Consider the following 24,051-nt stretch of genomic DNA (forward strand, 5'->3'; position numbering starts at 1 on the left):
CACTTGTGTCCGTGCACCTGTTCTTATGGTGACTTGTAAATCTACTAAGCAACAGAGGGAATATTATTGGACTATATGTGAGGGAGTTGTTGTGTATTAATTTGATGCTACTGGGATTCTTCTCTTTTGAAAAAATATTTCACGGCAGGTTTATTACTTAATAAATAAAATAAAGAATACAAAATAAATAAATAAAGGAGCGCAATGTGATCAAACCACTAAAATGAAGCTTTGCTCATAATGTGTCACATCATCTGACAGACTATTACACCAGTAATCACCCAGCAGCACTTAGACAGGGCTTTTATAAGGTACAGACTTGATGCAATGTAGCTATTATGAGATAAGTGCATGGATGTGCTTCTCAGAAGAAACACATTTACAATCTCTGCAACAAACAGCTGATGGGTTGTGATGGCGGATGGACTTTTGGGCAACAAATCGGTACAGAGATTAATGGAACAAAATTAAAAACTAACCACTTCCTGCATTCTGCGGCTGGGTACAACAGTATGTTATATCTTTTAAAAACAAGTAATTATGGAATAACACAATGTACAACATATCTGGCCATGCTGATCTTGAACTATTAGCATACTTGTTTTTTTTCCTTCTTGAAAACAGTGTTGTTAATAATTTGAAACAGTCTCAGACATGTTACACCATCTTGAGCATGTTGTTGTGGGGATGTGGATTGGACGTGGCCCCGTGGTCCCTTGTAGTCATGGTGAGAGAAGTGTCATCTTACCAAAGCGAGGTATATTTTTACACCATGTTGTTGCACAGTCTGCCTCAGCCCGGCGTCTGCCCTCCTTCCCTGAACTTCCTGCAAGGACCAGGTGGAGAACGGTGTGCATCACAACCACGTTTTGTTTGTCTGGCTGCGTGAGAGCGTCAGCTAAAGCGTGCTTTTCCAGCACCAATTAGGGCAGGAGTGCCACAGCAGGCAAATGATAAATATGATACTCATCTTCACAGCCAAAGCGTTATGAAAGAAATAACAAACCATATTTGGCTTTTATCTTACACCACGGAACATAGTAGACTTGACTTAACAAGCAAATGAAACATGAATGAAATAAGTACATTAAAAGCTGAAACTGTAAATTTGACAAAATTACCTCAGTGAAAGTCATCACATAAAATGTTAGTTTCTGTGTGAGCGGAAGAGATAAACAGCTGCAGAAGGATCAAGGTATTTCTCTGAGGCTACACGTGACACATTACTCAACATAATGCAATGTACATCAGAGTACATGCCCTGCATAACTCAAGTGCTACGATGGAAACGTAGCGGCGCGTTAATGCGTCATAAGAAACTGAAAACCTTTGTTATGAGCTCATCAGCTGAGTCAGTGTCCCTTGTAAATTCTGACTCACTGCCTTGGAAAGTGCAGTTAAATATGTCCCATGTTATTGTGATGTCTTCCAACAGATTGAAGGAAAGGATGGAAGGGAATACGATGAACTTTGGATCACAAGGAAGCCAGTCACACTCTTGTCCTGGCAAGAGGTAGTACTGAAACTTAGACCCCTGTACTCTTTTAATAACTTTAAAGATTGCAATTAGCTCATTTGGAGAAACAATAAATCACATCATGCTATTTTAGTTTTTTTTCCCCCTCTCTTACTCCTGATTGATTTGTTGATGTGAATGGTTCTGGAGAGGAAAACTCAATTTTAAATATAATTTCACCATTACCACTGTGAAGGTTGATGAATGTGTTGATCTTGACCTTCATTTTCAATGATATGTAAACTGTTGAACAATACCACGTACACCGTCACATCACTGTAAAAAACCTTCTGACATTTTCTTTTTTTTTCTTGGCTTCTTTTTTTAGAAACAAACCAGTTTATTATCTACAAAAGCGGAATCGAGCAGGAGCACGGGCATATAGCTTACAAGGCACAAGCAAACAGAATATAAGATAATGGGTGATAGCTGGATAAAGACTTGTCTTGTTATGTGCCGCTCCATTTTAGGAGGAGGTATGGCTTCTCAACCAGCACGGTAAACACATAGCTGACCACCAGCGTGAGCAGCAGGTGGCCAAGGAACAGGTACATCTAAAGAAGACAGGAGACATACAAGACATTAGAAGCACAAGCAAATAATGGTCAAAACTGAAACATCTCAACATCTTGATGAAACTGAATGCAATGTGCTGACTCACAAAGTTGATGTCTGTGTAGTGAATCGGGGTCTCTTGCAAGCCGATGTAGAGGATGATGAAGACAGGATGTGTTAGATAGCAGGCAAAACTAATGTTGGAAAGAGGGACCCAGAAACCCAAAGACAAGAGGCGCTTGATAAAACCTGGAAACACATAAGAAAATGTAGCACAGATGTTTAAATATATATTTCTGCTTTCATGTAGAAAGGTCAAGCTTTTACTCATTTACAGACACGCTAATACTGTGTTTTATCCATATTTGTTTAATCAAATCATTGCACTCATAGCCCATCTATTTTAATCTTTAAATAATCTATTATTATTATGTCTTTAATTAGGACTATTATTATGATTGTTGTGCTTATTAATAATAATAATAATAATAATAACGATCAAAGAAAAGGCAATATTTTAGGTCTTGAATAATGTAAAGTGGTAGGTGAGGGTTAAACATGTATTGTTTTAAGTATTGCTTATGACAAAGGGTAACAATTGCCCAAATTGTACAGTATATTTTTCTCATACTACATGGTTATATGATTATTTAATGTCTTTATACGGCAGGTCTGTGCAATGAATTGCAGTTCGTTGTCCCATTTTGCTACATAAGAAAAAATTCTATGAAATAAGAAATCATCAAACAGCAAGTTACTGTCCAAGTGTGATCTATCATTAATCCACATGATCAAAAGTTACAGAATGTAGAAGAAACAAATACTTGAATATTTGTTAAGATGCATTAAAATGTTATTTCATGGAATTTGGACTCTGTTCTTGGTTTACCTCCGTAACCCTCCTCACAGGCCAGGATGATCCAAGTCACAGCCAGAGCCCAGAGCGGCCTGTGCAGCCCCTGGTAGAGGGCATGTGGCACAGATGGATGGTTCGGAGTCTCCCCGAGGATGTAGGCCAATCCAACCACCGAAGCCATGACTGACAGACAGCAGAACCAACCAAGTGCGGCCTGCCACTGGATTAACAGCAAGACAGCGTAAGCACGTGAGTGGGATGGCAGCTGAGCCGCTTGTAAATGCACTGAATCTGTTTGACTTGATGATAAACATTTCTTACAAAAGGAACAAGATGCGTGTAGCGATTCTGGCAGCAATGTTCTCACCTTTTGCTTGAGCAGCTGCTCTTTCTTTGTTGTTAAATATATTCCAGTCAAGATTCCTATTAAAAATGGCCCATATCTTGTGTGCGGTCTCACATAGTAAGACAAAACATAATTCTCAGATGTTCTGCAAAATATAGAAGAAAAGAAAACTCTTTTACACTGGATTTCACTGTATTAAATGAAAACATTGATATCTCATGTCACATGCATTCGGTTCCTCAGCTGTTTGCATTAATACTGGATCACATTCACTAAATCTTACAGTGTAGATGGCTGAAAGACTGGAAGGTGCAGGAGTGCAGTTATAACAGCACTGGCCACAGTGGTCATCAGCAGAAGGCCTCCAGCAACAACCACAAACACACCTCTGTTTCTAAAAAACCAAAAGAACTATAGTTGTTATAGTGAGCTGTGGCCACGATTCATAAATTAAGTTTGTCCAAGGTAGAAATAAAGAACATACAGTCTGTAAAAATAGACCAACAGAGGAGTGGTAGCATAACACTGGAAGTCCAGAGACAGGTACCATGTCCAGGGAATACACTGAGGAAAGATTATGAAATAAAATGTTAAGAAATAAGTCAAAAATAGAATTAGAGCCACTGAATTATTCTTTAGACTTACTATCTCATGGACTGGGAGGAGATTGCTTATCAACAGTAAGTTAGCCCACCAGTACGTCTTACAATCCATCATAGTGTCTATAAATGGGAACCAGTAGGGTCCCCACTGGACCAGCGAGATGAGGCCAATGGTTAGACACATAATGAATAGATGCAGTGGTTGAACCCTGCAGCAATGGGAAAACAAAGACAATTCTTATTTATGTGACTGGTTTTAAATCACACATACAATCAAGAGCATTTTTTTTATTACCAAGAGAAATTGAATGACAGATAGATTATCAGACAGCACCTTTTAATCCTCCTGAAGAGGTAGCTGGCCACCAAACTGGGGCTCAGTTTGTCTTCAGCCCTGTCGATGGAGCCCAGCAGAGACCTTGCACTAAGCAGACCCCTACAACACAAAGAAACTGCTATAACTGACAACGTAATACTCACTTTTTCTTTCTTTTACAGACACTATGCTTTTAAACTTTGTGTTGTTTCACTCTCACCCTAGCAGTAAAAATGTGTCCACAGCCAGAAAAACAGGCCCGCTGATGGTGAGCACGTGCAGAGGGTTGCTTTCAACTGTTTTCTTCCAGTCTTTGTAGTTATCTGCAAAAGAGATAACACAGTATTATGTAAGAATATATAAGTACGTTTATCACTTGCAGACTGGATTAGCAAGTGGCAGTGAGTCTTGTCGTACCCAGGTTGTTTATTACGGGGAACTGTGCCGAGTGTCCGCATATGATCCACAACAGGCTGAGGACACGGATGCCATTGAGGGAGGAGTAGCCTCCTCCTGGGATGGATGAGGAGGTGCTGAAGACGCCCTGGCTGGTGGTCTGGAGAGAGAACGCCTGAAGGCACCGGTGCACACAGCTTCGAGGAAAACAGAGGGGAGTGGGCCTGCTGCTGTCTACGAAAGACGATACTCAATCAACTTTTCGGTGTTCAAGAACAGCATTGTGCTTGTGATGCATCATCTGGTACACATATTTAGGAAAATCATATACTCACACAAAAACACACACATAGTACTTACTATTGTCCTCTGAGGTGCCACTATTAATATCACTACTGGAGGAGCCATTGGTCTTCAGAGTCCCATAAAGGTTGAGGCCAGTGTTCAGACAGGCAGACTCCGCTGTCGGCCTGACCTCTCTGTTCCGTTGCCATCTTAATATAGCTGTAAACAGCGTAGCCGCAAGAGGAATCGCTACCATTACACAACACACAAACCTGCAGGAGAAAGGGTTTCTGTTTTAGGGGAAGACTCACCAATGTTAAAGACAAAAATGTAAAAATTCACTTCTCCTGTGTAGTTTAAATGTACGCATGCAAATAAGACAGTTAAAAAAAAAAAGGCACATCCAATCATGTACTGACAGACAGGTGACATCTGATGCATCAGGGGTAATGGTGTTGGACAAACAGTGGGTCATGATCATCTCCTGAGTGGAATTATTGACCAGGATGGGAGGTAAAGGAGGAATGAGGGAATTCTGGCCAAACTGAAGTCTCCCTGTTAAAAAAGGGGAAACAAGTCACAAGTAACACAAAACAACTATTGGATTGAAAAATAATGTCCAGAGAAAACAGATTTTAGAATTACTGACCGCACAGCACCAGCATTTGTACATCGTCTTCTCGACAGGAGTCGGGAACGCAAATGCCCACAAAGTACTGCACTGTTTCCTACGATGGTAAAAACACTTTGTTCAAAATCTAAGCTAACTGTTGGGATGACAATTTATCTATAATATAATTATGTTGTCTGTTTTACCTGCCTAAGGAACACCTGGCAGTACTGTCCAGAGAAGGCAGGGCCGTGTGCAGAGCGACACTGCTGCAGCAGACCAGGCTGGTTGGCATTACCTCCTTTGACATTGCTACCCATCTTTCCAAATGCATCATACACTGACAATGCACACACAAGCACCACCACAAAAAACACACACACACAAAAGCAACTTAGTGCAAAGAACAAAACAGTGATCCTCCACAGTCCTTTTGGATAAAAACAAAGACTGAATTCATAAAATAAACCATGTAAAATGTGATATTGATGATTGATTATGATTGCACAAATTATCTGCTTTCTTGACTCTCCAAAAACCTAATTTAAAGCTCTAACAGATTTTAACAGAATAATTGACCATATATTTGTGTGACTATAATCAATATAATGAAGTGCAAGATGTCATGTGATTCAACACAAATTTAGTTTTCAGTGCCAGTTGCACAACTTTGCTATACAATGTAAAAGAAAAAAATGTAAACAAAAATAAAGCTAAAAAAGGGAAATGAGTTTGTCATGTTTTTACTAAATAATAAAAATAATTGGAACTCAGAAATTGTACAAATAAATATTTTACCCGAGGTCTTTTTTCCTGAGGAAAAGGGCAAGCAAGGACTTCTTTTATGGCTCAATCTCAACATTTTAATAAAAAGATATGACGACGGGTTTTTTTCGTTGTCTTCCCCATTTTTTCATCTGGTTGCTGTGAAACAGCGCCCCCTCTGTGTGGTGACGGTCAAATGTGACATTGCACCCTCACATGTAGTGAGGACAAGACGCGTGTGGTTTGTTAACTTTGATTATAAAGCATCAAACAATCAGACGCGGTCACTATGTTGCAACTATAACACTGTGAATGGATAAGTGTTTGGAAAAGAAAATCAAACGTAACATCTGGAGCCATTCATACTCAAAACAAACAGTTAATATTAGCGTTAAATGAAGTAAGAGTTTAGCGTTGCAAGCTAATCTAGCTGTGTTGTTGTGAGACTAGCAGCTAGTTTTGTTTGCAAAAAAAAACAAACGGAGCAACAAGGACATTATGTGACTTCATCCCCTTGAATGAAAGAAGGACTGGCTTCAACGGTGAGTCAAATCTGTCTTGTGTGTATTCAACTAACGTTACCTGACTGCTCTGTAATTTAGTTATTATGGATATCATACGATGCCTGTTTGCATGGACACTGAAGTTATTATTATAGTGTGCAGGGATATAGCTTTGTAATTTCTCCAATTATCCATCCACAGGTTGTTCTTTCACCTGTTGGTTGTTTGACCTTTCATATACAAGTTGCAGCTCAAAGTGCTTTATAAATATAACAAAATTAAATAGGAGACCATTTAAGAACAATTACATGTTTTAAAAGGAGGAAGAATGTAACCAATCAAAACAATGAAATTATCAAAACCATTAGCAATTTTACCATAATTATAATAACTGTAGTTCTTTGAATATCCTTGTTAGTATTAATAATACAATACATGGGGTCATTTCTGTAGGCTACACCTAGATACGACTATAAGTCATGTATTCGATACATGCATTGATGCTTTTTGATGTGAACATTAACTCTTATATCTTGATTAAAGATTTGTAGTACAGTATATATTTCTGGTTCACGTGCATTCCCTCTTTTTTCTTGTGTGAACAAGTCTGTTAACGTTTATGGGGTGTGTTGCATTGCACTGGAGTGATGCAGTACAACTAAACATATCTCTTTAGCTGGCCTGTCTAACTTGGTTTCTGATCCACTCCATGCCTAGAAATGAACACTTAATTTTTAAAGCTAATGTAACTGTCCCCGCTCAAAGAACAGCTGGCACGTTTTAAATGGACCTGACCCTCCACTGACACATTGCAAATGCACAAGTGACTCTACAACTTAACATACAGAAAGAAAAAAGCCTTTCAAAAGTCAGCTACACTTACTGAGAACAGCATATTCCTTCGGCCTGTCCTGGTTCATTTCCCAGAGGAAAGTTTTGGTATCCTCCGAACATTTCTGAGACACAGTAAAGGCCTGCTTATTGTCCAGCGCTACACCACACCCTGCAAACAGAAGGACCGCCACCCAACCCGGGGCCATTTTTAGGACTGAGTGCACCTTTTTTTTTAGTGGAGAATTTGTTTAAATAACATAGGAGGGGACACATCATCATGAAGAAGGTGTAGTGTGAAATTGATCGTGCATGGATGTGATTGAAAAACCGCTGTGGCGACTGCAGAGCATCCTTACCTGGTTTTCTGCATCAGGTGTGAACAGGATTTGGTTACTGTGAGGATGAAAGGCGAACAAAAGAAAGGAGACAGGATGTGATCATGATCACCACACAGGATCAACGTAATTAGAGTTCAAGTACAACAATGATGCCTACAAAAGTCAGCATAGGGTAGTCCCATCATTACCACTGGAACGACAGATGTTTTACAAAAGTATCTGATTTTATTTCCTCTAAACTTTGTTCTTTCCCAGTCTGAGTTTGTTTTTACTGGAACCATTTGTCTCAAGCTCAAATATCTTTGACAAATTTCCCCTTGGGGATGAATGAAGTATATATCTAATCTAATCTAATATATTGGAGAAGCAGCAACACACAGTCTAGTACTTGAAATATATCAACAATGGCCACTAGAGGGTGCCATTTTTCTAAAGACCGATGCCATGACTTTACCAGACAACAAGGGAAACCATCTCTACATATTCACTCTGATGTATCTAGAAAATAATAATTTAGTTATGCAGCACCTCTTGACCGCAATCCCTTTGGAGACTTTTGGACCTGAACACAAGTTATTAGAGCTTCATGAATCATTTTACAACGGCGTGAAAACTTTTTTGCAGTCCAGGAAGTGTTTTAAGTACCATACCATTCATCACTTTGGTTAAACCTTCATACATTGATTTTTGGGCCTCGTGGGGAATACAACAAGCTGTAATCTCAACACTGACATAGTGTGATATATAGGCTGATATGGTGAAGTTCATATGGCAAGACAGTTGTCTATTTACACATCTAGGAAGCACAATGCAACATTATCCTTCATTTGTTGACCCGATGAATGTGTTGAACTGTCTTCATCCACACGAAGGGTTTTCAAAAGTTTTCAAAGTCCCCTGACATCCCCTTCAGGCAAAATCAAGACATTGTTTACATTCTGCAAATTGGCACTGTTAAAAGTATGCTGAATTAGCCATTAGCACCTCCTGTTTGCAATGTACTCATGGGTGTACAGACAGCTGTCACTGGATTACTCTGATACTGAAGAAAGCCTAAAAATGTGATGATTCTCAAGCAAGTTGTGGAGTTATAATGCTCATCTTTTTTTTAATATGTTTTTCACCCAGATTTATAAAATCAAACACGCATGAGTGTGAATAATCACGAGAGGTTCACTGATATCTTTCCATCGAGTAGAGCTGATGTATCATGTGCAGTCGACATCAGATTCTGGCAGGTTTCATCATTTATTGACATAAAGAAGCATCAGAAATGTCTAAAAACAGCAGCAGCAGCAAGATACATTCTAATCAACAAACAATTCACAGACTGCTTCTCACATGCAGTTCTACAGCGCCAGACAGCTTAAGTTTCATTGTCAGAGTAGAACATTTTTTTTTTTCTTGAAACAAAATAAAAAGTGATGGGAAACAATGTTGTGGTTCTCACAACGTTCAGTTGTTGTTAATTTGATTTAACTGGTTGTCTTGCATACATAACTCAGTTTCACAGCCATGTTTTATCTTTAAGATGTTTTTCCCAGTTATTCCAATGAACACACGGTATGATTTAACAGCAAAACGAAAGAAGCAAGAACTGAAGTAACAAGACAGATCTGTCATAGTTATGACAAGCAAGTGCTTTTTTGAATCTTTTTTTAAATATTCAGGTAAATACACCTTTTTTCTGAGACCTATAATCATAAATAGCTGCCATAATTATATTAAGTCAGGAATGAAACCTAAAAACTAGTAAGACAATCTTTTACAAAATATACTTTTCAAAGCTTATTTAAATTTGGCCCATATGTGTTTATTTAAAAGCTTCCTGTTTCTGATGTTGATATGTAAGTTATCATAATTTCACACGGTTTGATCTTTGTCTGATATCTTCTGATGTTTCATGTGATTTCAATTGAATGTAGAGATTTTATTTTTTAGGATCAAAAGTTTCAGAGCCAGAGTTTATTGTAGAAGTTGAGGAGTGCTCAAAGAGAGAAATATTAGTTTTCCTTGAAACACAAAGAACGTTTGAAGCTGACCTTCTTCTCAACTTTTAAGTTAATTGAAGACTTCAGCTGAACTGAAGCTGAAACCTGAAGCTGCCAAAAGTTTTATATTATGTATGTTTTATTTTTAGACATCTGTTTGAAAGGAGCAGCCTAGAAAATTCAGAACACTGCCGACTGCATGAGGATTAATCCCATTACAACAATTATCCATACGTCATCTAGCCCTAGTGAGAACAATGGAAACTCTTTTTAAAATAAAAAAGGTCTTCTATATAAAAACAATCTATTCAAAGCCTATAGAAAACATCTATTCCATTTACTTAAAGACGCATAAAGTGACTTTATGTGTGTATGTATATTGTATACATATTGTAGTACCCTACATGTACATAATATATACAGCATAATATACTGACGGTTGTCTCCAACGCTTTAACAATCTGCATACGTTTAAAACAACAGTGCTTTAGATAAAATGGTTTAAAAGTGTCACTTGTCAGCCGCGCTCTGTCTCTTAGACTTTATGAACGCCATCCCGTGTGTCCTCATGTGAGTGTTCAGGGTTCCCTCTGTTTCAAACGTCCTCCCGCACACTTTGCATTTGGTGTTCGGCGTCCCGTCCGCGACATCCAGCTGGTTCTCTCGCTGACTCTCATCGTCGTCCTTGCCCCTTCCGTTGTATCGGGCGAGACCCTGCGGCTCCTTCAGCCGGTGGACGATGAAGAGGTGTCGGGCCAGCGAGCGGCGGGAGGTGTAGCACAGGCCGCACTCCTGACACTGGTGTGACGAGCCGTCGGACTTGTGCTGGGGAATGTGCTCGTGGAACGCTGTGATGTCCTCGGTGGTGATGCCGCAGACGGCACACTTGTGAACTTTAAGGATGTTCACCTTGAGCCTCTTCAACAGCTGTGAGTCGGAGCCCCTGGAGTTCAGGCCTGGTGACCCCTCATCCTCTTCTTGCTTCCTTTTGGGGCTGAGGGTCTGCAGAGGAGGTTAAAGTCATCGGTTAGGAATGAAACATCCACGAAAAAAGGATTAACCTCCTCCTAATCAATGCGTGTCTGCAAATGTGTGCCACAGTACCGTCTCCTTGTCAGGTAGAGCCTCCGTGTGATCAGAGTTTACAGTTTTCCCATCTGGGTCTTTGACTCCATGCATCAAATGGATGTGCTGATCCAGCAGCACTCTTTTAGTGAACGGCTGACTGAGAGCTGGACGGTGCCTATCAAAAGTATGAGAAAATAACAATTATAAACCCCTTTGCAAGCTGATTTTTGCCATCTGTTCTTATTATTGGTATTATCTCCGCCAGGAGAACCATGTGATCGTTGTTTGTATGCGCGCGTCCGTGAGTGAGTGACTGAGTTAGTGTGCACCGCTGTGTCTGTCCACGGCTAATCTTGTGTTCTGCTGCAGTAAACTGAATAATAGGCCGTATGTGTATGGGGTAATCAGTTTGCTCGCTAACAAACCTTAACCATGGTGCCGTCAGATAAGGAAACTTGTATATGTGTCGTTCTGGAGGGCATGAACCAACATGTATATTTGTGTCGTTGAATTTGGAGGAAAGCCACAGTGGATGTGTGCACTCACGGGCTGGTGTAGACCTTCTGCTGTCCCTTGTGTTTGAGACGGTTGTGTCTGCAAAGACTGTGGGAGGAGCTGAAGGACTTATCGCACTGCCGACATGGGTGTTTCTTCAGTATCTGCAATGGAAGGAGAATGCATAATACCTTTTTAAAATATAGACATGTTATGGATTTTACTCTAGTGTGACTTGTGGTGGAACGCAATTATGGACATTTACTCAAGTTCTATACTTCTACTTTTAAACCTTTTAAGTACATTTTCCTAATACTTATGCTTTTACTTCAGTAACATTATTAATGGAGGACTTTCACTTGGAACAGAGTATTTTTACAGCGTGGTGTTTAGTCATTTTACTTTGGTAAAATAGATGTTTGTTCTATTTCTTAACGCTACACAGAATCTCAAAAAGGACCATGTCATGATCATAAACTTCCCAATGAGAACGGTTGTTGACGTTCACCTTGCCATGTTCGTGCCTCATGTGAGCCACAAAGACCTCCCTGGAACTGAAGAGACTACTGCAGTCTCCACACGTGTATCCTGCGCTGGGCGCGTTCTTGAGGTCCACTGAGCAGTTACTGTTTTTTTTCTTTAGAGGTGAAGGTGAAGGCTTCTTTACTCCCTTGGCTTGACCTTTGTCATTTCCTCCATCTTTGTTGTTGTTATTGTTATTGGGGCTGTTGGTACTATTGGAGTTAGTGGGCTTGGTGCTGAGCGGAAGGTTGATGCCCAAGTTTGGTGGACCCTCGATGGTCTTCAGGGTCCCATGGATGGCCTGGAAAGGATCCACAGATGCAGATTGAATTATAACAAAAAAATCTATATACCACTGGTATGTGAAACATTTCTTGACTAAACGTTTTAGTAGCACTCATATGGTGCCACACATTTTTAAGTCACAGCGTGAGGGTTGATTTTAGAGTGGATTAAAAGTTAAAAACAGACTCAAAAAGGAAATGTTATTGTCAAGCATCACCAGAATAACTGCTTTGTATGCCCACCTTGATATGGTCCAACATGAGCTGTTTCTGTGCGTAATGCATGGAGCAGTCGGGGCATTTGAACACTGAAACTTTTTGATTGACGATATGCTGGTCAAAATGCGAGTGGAGCAGGGACTGCAAAGTGAACACGGTATCACACATGGAACACTTATAGATCAACCTGAAAGACATGAAAAAAAAACGTCCTTAAAGATACAAACTGCAAAATGCACACATTTATAATCAAAGAAAAAACTTTTAAACATTCAGTTGCAGTTGTATTCTTGCACCTAATGTATCTCTAAACAAACCGTATGGATAGTTTTATATTGTGATGAGATAAAATAATGAAACATTCTGAAATAGGTGGTTTAGTACTTTGCATATTGTTCCACGTCAGATGTTTTCTTTAGCTTTAAGCTTGGGGCAAAATTAAGGCCAATCCCACACAATGGTACAGGAACACCTGCTAGTACACACCTGTACCATCAGTAGGGCTGAAGATGGACTGTATGTGAGTCAGTGAACGGTTTCCATGTGGAAAAAACAAATCCAAGTTAAGCCACCATGACTAAAACCCACAAATCCTGCTACTGATGAAGCAGCAAGGATGATTTTTCTTTGAAAAATGAATTGGACGTGGGTATTAGGTTATATTCGTGTGTGCCTGTGTGAAAGGAAGTGTGTGTATGTGTGTTGACAATTCTTTGATAAAAAGGCTGGTGTATTATGTGTGTACTGAGTACTATTTCTATTTAATTAAAAGGTGTGTTCTTCAAAATGTACACTTACTGTACAACAGGAAAACACTTCTGCTTAATTCTGTCTTTAACGGAATGTAAAACTGAAATGCATTTGGTTTGTTTTGGCATTCATAAATAATAAGTGCCCACAGTGTTTTTGACCTACTTGGGCTCTCCTGCCTTCATTCCTGGATGCTGTGTTTTCACATGAGAGTGCGTTCCAGGTGCAGACTTGAAGGCCATGGGGCAGAGGGGACATTTATAGAAGATCTCACAGTGAGAATTCTGGATGTGGGATTTTACAGTTGCACCATCAGCAAAGATCACACTACAGTGGATACAGCTGGAGAGGGAAGGAATAAGAGGTTGCAAAAGTCAGATTTGTATACGAATTTAACATACAGAAAGTCAGTTCCTCATTCCTAGGACCGAAGCAAAAAAACTTTGCACAGACAGCAAGTTGAGATTCAGGCTAGCTGTTATGCTACGCTAAGCTAACAATCTGCTGAGTGTGGTATCAATCCTTTCATCTAACTCTCTGCAAGAAACCAAATAACCGAATGGTTTTGAAAGCATCATCCCCAGACTGCAAAACAAATATAACATTGGAGATTTAAAATTTGAGACAAGAAGTATATTTTGTAATATTTTTAAAGACCAGAGTCATTATGGAACCATGGTCAGATACTAAGTTTTCATTTTTTATGTTTTTTATGTTGGATTACTCAACATAGAAATGTTCCAATTTCCCCTCATAAGGTCCATTGTGAATTATATTACTTTCAGCTGAGTGGGATTGTCAAGCTGAAGCAACCTAATGCAGTAATAATAACTGGAATTAGATATGACATTGTAAGTGGCACTTTAAAAGAAGAGAGCAAGAGACATCAAGTCTGAGTATAGCCACTTTGAAAGGAAGAACATTGCTCAATGGTAAATACCATGAATTTGTTTTCAGATTTGACGACCCCCCAAAAAATCAGGGTCTTAAAAAATAAAGAAAATGTTGGAAATAAATGTTGAAAAAGCAGCTCAGCACAAGAGAAAAATAAAATGCAAATTAATAATGTTATGATTGTGGTTAAGGTAAACTGACCGGTAGCCGACTCTACGGGTGTAATGCAGGCAGTTCTTTGTGACATGTGATTGGAAATGGACAGAGCGGCAGCTGGCGCCACACTCGGGGCAGATATAAGGAGACTTGTGCTGGTGGATCCGCTGGTGTGACTGAAAGCTGCACTGATTTGGTAGAAGCATTTGGCAGATGGTGCATGTTTTCTGAAAAGAGGAGAGGAAAGAAAATCATTAATTGCATTTTATCATGGCACTGGAAACGATTGCATTTATTAATTACATGTTTTTGTCGATCCAAGCTGTAGAAGTGCTTCAACTGTGCGTCACGAAACATTGTCAATGTGAAAAATAAATGGGAACCAGAGGCACCACAATATAGCGGCTACCATCACTAAACCTCTGAAAGGCCGCTGCATACAATTTAACCATATTATGTAGCAGTTAACACATTACACACACACACCTGCCCACTGGACTCTTGTGCCTGTTGGTAGTGCATAGCTAGTGAGCTGTCATCCTGGAACATTTTGTTACACTCCAAGCACTTGAGGCTGTGCCTGCAGAGCTTCGATGCATCATCCTCCAAGGGCATGGCTGCAACAAGAGGAGCACTGCATGGAGCTGAAATCACTGTACTTTGGGATCCTGAACCAGCAACTCTCCCTGGGATTTGGGTGGTCGCTTGTGTTTGGGAGGTGGAGGTGGTGCCAGTGATGTTGGGTGGGCCTGATGAGGGTGATGTTGTTATCATCTGATCTGCAGGGATGGGTTTTAGGATTAGATGTGAGCACTGCATGACAACCCCTTTGTCCTTGTGGCCCCTGGCATGAGACAAGAGGCTGCATTTGTTGTAGAACAGTAGACTCTCGGCACAGTGGTTGCAGGTGACCTCGATTCGCACACTGCGACGCTCGTAGTGATGTGCCAGACTCTTCTCAAGAGCAAATGAATCGCCGCACTCCAGGCACTTGTAGCCACGTGAGGGTAGAGAAATACAAGCTGAGGTTGGCGGAGAGAGGTTTGGTACGTACACAGGGACAGGATTTATGCTACTCAGGACTTTGTTGAAGGCGTCCACTACAGAGCTTTGAGAGCTATTGAACACTTGAATCCTTGAGACTTTCTTTGAGGCCCGGCCAGCGATAATTGTATGCTGTTTGATTTGCTGTGGTTGTTTAGAGGAGGACAGGGCCTTTTTGAGTTCACAGACAGTGGAGGATACAGTCTGAGGCAGAAGATTGAGGTTACTTAGATGAACTTTCTTTGGCACAAGTTTGGCATTAGCCAGACTGGAGGCAGGTACCATGACAGTCTGTTGCTTGATGGCATTAGCAGCTTTTAAGATGGCACTGCTGGCACTTTGCACTGATGCAGCGGGAATGACTGTTGCTTTAACTGTGGTATTGTTGGATAGTTTCAGGTTGATGACTTGGGAACCAGCTGACTTGACAGCTGAGACAGGCAGGAAAGCTGTCCCCACAGGTTTGATAGTCATTTGCTTGGTTATTTCAATTGAAGGGCCTCCAGTGGTAGCTAATACTGCGGTTGGCAGACGGGGCCTTGTAGGAGATGAGAACTTTGCACTGGTGGTTGCCATGAGAGAAACGCTATTCTCTCTTCTTTTCAGGCGTTCAGGATCAAACTCCAATACAACTCGGCTGACCATACGCTTGATCTGGCCGGATGACGTCTTGATTGTTTTGATCCTGACTTTTGGGATGACCGGAGTGGTGTCTGTGCTCGAGGCAGGGGAACCTTTGCTGCTACCCTCACTGATGACACTGGAGGGACTGTCTGGTTGTCTTGTTAGCAGCCTCTTTGCAAACTCTAGGGCTGACTCCTGCTCATGTGGTTTCTCTAGAGCTCTGGGATTTTTATTGGCCGGGGTGGATTCTTTCTGTGTTGTAGGAGAATCCAAAACACCCACATCTGTAGTGCTAGCCTTTTTGGCACTGAAGGCGGCTATGGCTGCTATACAAGATGAAAGTTTTGCAGAGGACTTGGCTTTGACTTGAGACATACTGGACACATTATGCTCTCCAGTCTCCCTGCACTCCTGATCTTGAGTCTTGACAGTTTTCTTTAGTTCCCCCTCAGGTAAACTTGATCGAGGGAGCTCGTTAGACTTGGAACATCCCAGAGTTTCACTGGTGTTCTTGTTTTGATCAAGTTTTTGGTCCCTGTTTGCTGTAGGCTTAGAAGCATTGTCTAATGATACAGGATATTTAGGGTTCTGGTCCTCTGTCTTAGTAGTGGATATAAAGGATGACTGGCCTCCCTGCTTGTCCATTGGGTCATCAACCTCAATTTTATCATCGTCATCAAACTCTTCAGCACTGGAGATGGGGCTGAATTGATTGAAGGTTGGTGAATGGTTGTTAACTGACTGTCCTTCCTCCCTGGGAGCTTTCCATCCATTCTTGGTGCAATGAGTACCTTGTTGTATTGCGGCCAAGAAGCTATTATGAAGACCATTGCCAATGTCAGCAGAAGGAGGTTGGGGATGGAAATGCCCATCCTTATCTGATATGTTTTCACCATGCTCCCTAGTGTCTGCGTTTCGGATGTTCTTGACAATGACACTAACGCCAACGTCAAGTCCTGTTAAGGGGTTGTGGGACTCGTCTTCCCCACTAGTCACCCCACCACTGGGATGCTTGAGCCGTCCGTCATGGTCATCATGGGGGCCAGATTCAATAGCGGCTTTAGGATCCACCATGTCAGGGATGTCGAAGGCCGCCAGCAGGTCATCAAAGTCTGGCGTCTTCATATCTCCCATGGTCCTGCTCGTGTTCTGAGGAGATTACCTTGGGAACACAGAGGAAATGGTAGAATAATTAGTAAGTTGATCCGTTGTGATCTGGTGTTGAATGTTCCTTGTCTATTTCATCTGCAATCTGCTCATTAGGTTATGATATGTCTTGTGTGTGAAGCTGATATTTTGGTTTTAGGTAAAACAACAGCCAATAATATCCATGGATCATAGTTTCCGTAATGACAATGTCATTCTTCTTCTTCAACATCATATTCTTGCAGACATGACTTTTCTCGATAAACGTCATGAACGACTATCATGACTAACATCATCCTAAATCCATCTTGGGTCCCAAATGAGGCCTTTTCTCATGATGATGGCAGGTTCATATTGATAGTAGAATTTGTTTAGTAATGAGAAATGTATGATATTTTACAGGGCAATTATTGTAATTCTCTCCAAATTTGGAAGACTAAGGCCACTGTAATATGATCATGTTCATATTTTGTTGGGACATGAAGGCAGCAATGCAAAAGGCTGTGGAGAAAATCATGGCTTGTAGATGAAAAAAGTTTGAATAATCTTGTATTATCCAGTAAAGAAAATAAAACAGACGTACAAAGTTCTTCAAAAGTAAATGTTTATTCAAATTTTTGGGGTTATATGGTGGAAAGGGGTGGATGTACATTCGAGTGAGTAATACTAACATTGCCCTTCACATTTACTTGACTGTAGATTGTTGACTGTAATGGAAACAGCTGCTTAAAACATTTCTTAAGGCGAGACACCCCATGCTAAACATTTTTTTTACCATTTGCATAACATAACATTTTAGAAAACTTTGTCTTAGTGTAAATAATCAACTAGGGAGGTTTCATGGTAATATATATTTGTTAAAATGTTCTCAAATTCATATTTGATTAATAGGGTTATACAATACAGATTTCCAGCTTTGGAAGATGCTTCTTATATGTTTGACTAAAATGAGGTGGTAAGCAGAGAATTCATTCATTTTCAGCCCTGCTTCTGTGTTGCTTTCCTTTCAACAATAGTGGAAAGCCTCTTTTTAAAGGATGATGACGGATCCAAATTTAGATTGTCATTTAGGAAGAAGCTACGAAATTCACTATATAATTGTGGGTTTATAAAAAACCCACAATTCTTCTATTTATGCCTCATTTTTCTTTACATTGGGCAACTTCATTGAACTGATCCTGATCGAAACACCGGGGAACCACTTGCGGGTCCACACGGGGGGTAGATGTGTCATTTTCATGACATTAATTGTTGGTACATTTTCCTCTCTAATCACTACACGGTCAGCATTGCTATAATCAAACTAATTAAATGTGAAGAAATCCAGTATATTCCAGTATACTAATGTAATCTATTTGACTTCTCCTGAAAAGCTGCTGATGAACAAAGCAAGACAGGCATCAGAGAGTTCCTATGTTTTATATTTATTTACTGATATATAATCAGGATGATGATTGATTTGGTCCAAATGATGAATAGAATATCTATTAGCATACTTTTAGTTATTTTCTTATCGGTGGACTTGCAGTCAGCTGGTTTTGTGTTTGAATAAAACATAAACAATACTGAAATATGAAGTGTAGATATGAACATGATGACAGGTGAAGACTTTTGATTAGGTGATATGGAAAATGTAAGGATGTTCACTCAAGCAAACACAACAAATGTATTAATAAAAAGCAACCAATGTTCATAGAACATGTTTTTGTTAGGTTGTAACTCTTCAAAAACAAACCAGTCTTTATTTTTTAATATTGAGCACTGCAAAAGAGACACGATGGGGCTGAAATGTACTGTGTCTCTTTGTGTTGTGGGTGTTGGGGACAAAAGGCACAGCCATGGAGCTGCTCTGCTTGTACGTGCAGCTAAACCAGTGCTGCTCTTTGATCCAAATTCCTTATTCAAACACATCTGCACACACACACACAGACCGGTATATTGTAGCCTCGTCTTTGGTTTCTAAAAGCAACAATTCTCAGTTCAATCCAGATGACGGGATAGTTGTAATAATGAGGCTAACACAAACAAAATGACAGAGAGAAATGTCATGGAGGGAAAGAGCAGGCAAGAATTGCAGTGAGAGAAAAAAAAGAAAAATGGCTGCTGAGCTGTGCGAGGCTGCAGCAGAGAGAAAGGCCTGGTGGAAAGAACAGCTAGTCACAGCCATGACAGCCAGAGCAGCCTGACGTAGAAAGTAAATGAAGGTTAAATACAGACAAATATGAAAAATATACAACACAGAACCCCTCTCAACAACAGCAGTTTAATACACATGTTTCATTACCACCTGAACTCCTGTGTAAAACTGCAATCTCAGTAAAGTGAATGTAAAACAACAATGGTGGAAACATGCAAGTGAATCAGCCACTCCTCACCCTCTTGCCTCCGTCCCTCTCCAGCCACTAGCCAAACCTTCTTTCCTTCCTTCCTTCCATCCTGCAACAAACACAGTCACAACACTACTAACCCACCAAAAAAGCCACAAACCCCACCCTGCCGGGAGGAAAAAGAGAAGCCTGCTTCTTCCCAGCCATGCAAAGGCCTAGAATACAGGGTCAGGTTACATCCAGCGATCTGGTGAGTGGTGGTGGTCCTGTGTAAGGATCCTCCTCAGTCATTCTCTGCACCACTAGCAGCACACAGGCATGCAAACAGACGGATAGATCATGCTCTTGCATGAGTGTGTGTATGTGAGTCTCCTGGCTGCAGATTCACAAACTCCCAGCTGGCCACGTCCCCGTCCCCCCTGCCCTCATCCCTTCCCAAATCTCCCTGCCCCCCTCGCTATGAGCCGCGCTGCGTAGCACGACGACATCCAGCAAGCAGCGAGCAGCAGCAGCAGCAGGGTCTCTGCCTGTACCATGGTCGCCAGTGGCAGAGCTGTGAAGGGCTGCAGTGGAGTAGTCTGGGCTATCTCTATCCCTCAGTGGAGCACAGACACGGCATTGTTCCTGACAGCTCTCGGTCTCCCTCAAACCGGTTTCATCTGGTTCCGGTCACCCAACAAAAAGCCCTGTGCTGCAATACGGCCTCAGAAACACACAGGCAGAAGCGGTGTGCCCACCTCCCTGGAAACACTGCAACATCTTTCAACCAAACTACATGTATCTTATCATAGATTTAGTGAAACAAGAACACAGTATTTTATAGACATGTGGCGACATATTTGAATGAGATTCACTATACTCTGGTTGCTTGCACTGCAGTAAAATTAGACATACAGCACAACAGGAAAGAAGATGAGAAAAATCACACGCATTGAAAGGAAGAAGCAAAATGAGGTAACCATGATGGTAGTAGAAGCTCAGTCCTTGTTCAAGTACCTAAGTCTGTTTCTCCCCCAGTGCTTTTACCCCAGACACACTGGTTGTTTTCAAACTTTCATGCAGCCCGCAGCAGCATTACACCCAGGACAGACAATCTGCAATGGGGAAACACAGGTCATTCATGCACCCCTCTACCCAGATTTCCATCAAACACATGCCAACCCGGCCCACATATGTCACCACAGAGACACACATAAACATGCACGTTCATGCATATAGAGAGGTAAATGTGGCATACCCTTGTCAGATTTTTTCCACTCTGTAAGATATTCAGGAAAAAATACAAATCTTCCTGTAGAGGCCTCAGCACCTGCCTTTACTCAGCCCCAACCCTTCCAGTCCCCATCCTCCTCCTCCCCTCCCCCTCTTCCCACTTTCCTTCACTTGGTCAGTCCTAGATTTTAGTCCCAGTCCAGGCCTTGCTTTTTTCCTGAAGCCACCACCACCACCACTACGGCCGTGCATGGAGGGACGGATAGAGAAAGGGGGCAGTGTTCAGCAGGCGAATCAGGCCTTTTGTCTCTGTCTGTGCAGGGGGGCGAGGGGACTCTCCACTCTGGCTCTGGAGCAGCAGCTGGTGCAGAGAAAGAAGAGAGAGAGAGAGAGAGAGAGAGAGAGAGGGAGATGAAGACAGAAGGAGGTGGGGGAGATAGAAAGGAAGAAAAGGAAACGAGCAGGAGAAGAGTAAGGGCTTGAATATGTATACTATGTTCATATTTTAGGCCTCTGCCATAGCTTAGCCATATGAGCTAGTGAGATGTGATTGTGGGGATGAACTTGAATAAATCCTGAAAATTCTTCTTAAGGGATTGATAACATTATGCATTTATAACATCATGTATAAATAGCCAAATCCTGTTTCATCCCAACTCCTCATTTGCATGTTTTGTATGCCAAGGTCAACCAGTCTTGTGTCTATTTTTCTGTTGTTTAAACATGAAAGTGTTGTAAACTTATTCAGCAAGACAATACATGCATAAGTACATATAAAGCACAAATCAATATGAGAGAAGATATTTTTAACCTAAAGAATCATGATGCAAACACACATGCAATAATGGCAACATTTTATCCGACACATGAAGAGTTATAACTCATAACCATAGTATTTCACAAATGCAAATAAGAACACGATTCGCTTATTCGTGCCGCCCACACAGCTATGTACACAGAAAAAACAATAACAAGGCAATTCAAGATTTTAAATATGTCATCACATTAAAGTACGTGTGATAAAAAAAAAATTGGAAAACAATAACCTACCTGGGAGACTGCAGCGAGAGGCTTTCAGCTGAATAAGGCTGTCTCTCTTTGGCCTGCTACCAGTCCTTCATACACCTGGCAGACGTATCAAAGACAGCCATGAATGCTGCAGCATAATTATCCTTCATTATGCAAAGGATCCTGGCAGATTTATTCATCAGACAACACAAATGCATTTTATACACTGCAAGGCAGCTGGATTTGTGCATCTGTATAATGTCATAAAAGGCCCTCATGGCGCCTCCTGCCTCTCTACAGTGTGACAGATTCAGTGCAGGAGAGGAGGCTGAGGTTGCGGTGCTCCTCCACCCCGAACAGAGAGGCACAGTCACATGACGTCATATTGTCTCCGTTCACGTCGACTGGAAGCAGCAAAGAGGAGCTGCTTGAAGACTTGCAAGGGAAGCAAAGATGTATAATAATATAGATAGTCCTGTTCTGTCATTCAGAGTATTTCTACATATGATATATACATATATGATTATAGAATATCAGGGTATATGTAGCTTAGTATCGATAGTATAATTTGTCCAGATCTAAAATGTTAAGCTAGATAAAAAGTTCATGATCCTAATATTAACTCCATAATATCCCGTATAACAGAGGTAGCAAATAGAAGATATAGCTTTGATAGGAATCTTCCTAATTGCCTTTAGGCTCCTTTTAACCGAGCGTTTCACAAACTTTTTGACGTTTTAAATATATTTATACACTTATGGGTGTGTGATACTGTCTGACATTGTGGAATAACATTCTGACCTTAATGGGAATATAAAACTAAGTGGAAAAACCTGTTTGAATGTATAAAGCAGGGCAATTTGTTTCTTGACTAGCTGTAGATTCTGTATAAAAACAACTAATTTAATAGAGGAAGTAATAATAATGATAATAATAATTTAAACTTAAACAGCAATTTTTAAAACAATAAGAGTTATACGTTTGAAATAGGAACGTAAACATTTAAGAACAGCAATGAAATAAAACCACACCAATACAAATTAGTATATATAAATAAAAAGATAATAAATGATGTCCTCGGATAAATAAAAATCATAGTTTGTAAGCTGGGAGTCATTTATATTCTCTCTGTCTGTTGTGTAACAAAATCAAAGAGAAGCAATATGTTTCTTTAAATCCCAGCGCTACCTTCAAGCTCTCTGATTGGACAGATGGGGGATTTAGTTGAAAATGTGGCGAACAGCAGAGACCTCATAATGGTAAACTGTCTTTTTTTTAATGACACTTAATAAAAGGCCTTCCTTAAATGACTCATTTCTACTTGACAGCACCATCAGAACACTTAATGTATCATATGACATTTAAAAGAATGAATAGTCTGAATAGAAACTAGAAAGGGCATTATTATTTTCACAGCTCAAAATATAGATTTTAAGAGCGAGATCACTTATGTTTCCCTTTGCTGTACATCAAATATGTCAAATTTGATTAAAGAAACATGTAAGATTACAATAATTGTATTATTTTTTAGTAAAACTTATAAGGCAGAATAGATTGTAATGATAGATTTAATATTTAAAAACAGTAGTTTCATGCTTTAAACAACATGTAATGACACATACAGAACTTCAGTTATTGGCACATGACGTACATGATTTCTCCTAAATTCACCCCACAGTGCCATCTGCTGGTTCTACTTCCTACAAATTAGGTGAAGGGTGAACCAGGTTTTTAGTTTTAGTTATGCATGCAAGGGCAAACAAATGTATGGAGAACTATAGCTTTTCAAATGTAATCAATCACAACTTATAATTACCAGCTTACAAGGCATGACGCAGTCAGTAACGGTTATTCATACTTTCTAACTAATCATTTGATCTAATTGGGTGGTCAAGGACACGCAATCAGACATGAGTGATTGTTGGTGAACTCATGAATCAAAGGTTGGATAATTAAAAACTCCTCGGCCTCTCAGTATGCGGTAGTCTACCTTTTAATGTGCAGTATTTGACATGTTTGACGTCTTCAGCATTAGGTTACCCACTAGCAAACCTCCATAATGTTATATTAGTGGTACATTTGATATTCCTGTAATGTTGTGGTTTTGCAGTATACACGATCATATTCAGGATATTATTGTCTCACATAGGAAATAAACCAACAAATATTTCAGATGGCACTACATGGTACTGCCCTTTTGCCATAAGTGACTCATCCTGTTTTGTTAAGGTCAACCTTGGACGAAGATACGATACATAGCGAGCCAGAGGTCCTCTCTAACATCTAATATGGGATGTGTGTTGGGCGTTTGACCTGACAAATACCCAGAGGAAGCCTACAACCTTTTCAACGCAAAATGTTACTTACCTGTGTGGACTCCTTATCGGTC

General features: G+C 40.4%; 2 protein-coding genes across 2 annotated transcripts; both read right to left on the reverse strand.

Moving 5' to 3' along the window:
- Nucleotides 1–1,965: 1,965 nt before the first annotated feature.
- On the reverse strand, nt 1,966–7,790 carry oacyl (O-acyltransferase like; the record flags this gene model as incomplete). The annotated part of the gene is made up of 15 exons (XM_079178778.1): nt 1,966–2,070; nt 2,178–2,320; nt 2,961–3,147; nt 3,295–3,418; nt 3,557–3,667; nt 3,758–3,837; nt 3,919–4,084; nt 4,210–4,311; nt 4,412–4,514; nt 4,609–4,821; nt 4,948–5,144; nt 5,292–5,423; nt 5,518–5,600; nt 5,689–5,822; nt 7,634–7,790. 15 exons carry the CDS (start codon nt 7,788–7,790, stop codon nt 1,966–1,968), a joined length of 2,037 nt encoding a protein of 678 aa, XP_079034904.1.
- A 2,633-nt stretch (nt 7,791–10,423) lies between these two features.
- Nucleotides 10,424–17,103, reverse strand: znf532 (zinc finger protein 532; the record flags this gene model as incomplete). Its single annotated transcript, XM_079179694.1, has 8 exons — nt 10,424–10,915; nt 11,018–11,156; nt 11,528–11,640; nt 11,985–12,299; nt 12,526–12,688; nt 13,417–13,593; nt 14,347–14,528; nt 14,788–17,103. 8 exons carry the CDS (start codon nt 17,101–17,103, stop codon nt 10,424–10,426), a joined length of 3,897 nt encoding a protein of 1,298 aa, XP_079035820.1.
- Between the last annotated feature and the right edge of the window lie 6,948 nt (nt 17,104–24,051).

Source organism: Pholis gunnellus, assembly GCF_910591455.1.
Source record: "Pholis gunnellus genome assembly, chromosome: 18".
Lineage (NCBI taxonomy): Eukaryota > Metazoa > Chordata > Actinopteri > Perciformes > Pholidae > Pholis > Pholis gunnellus.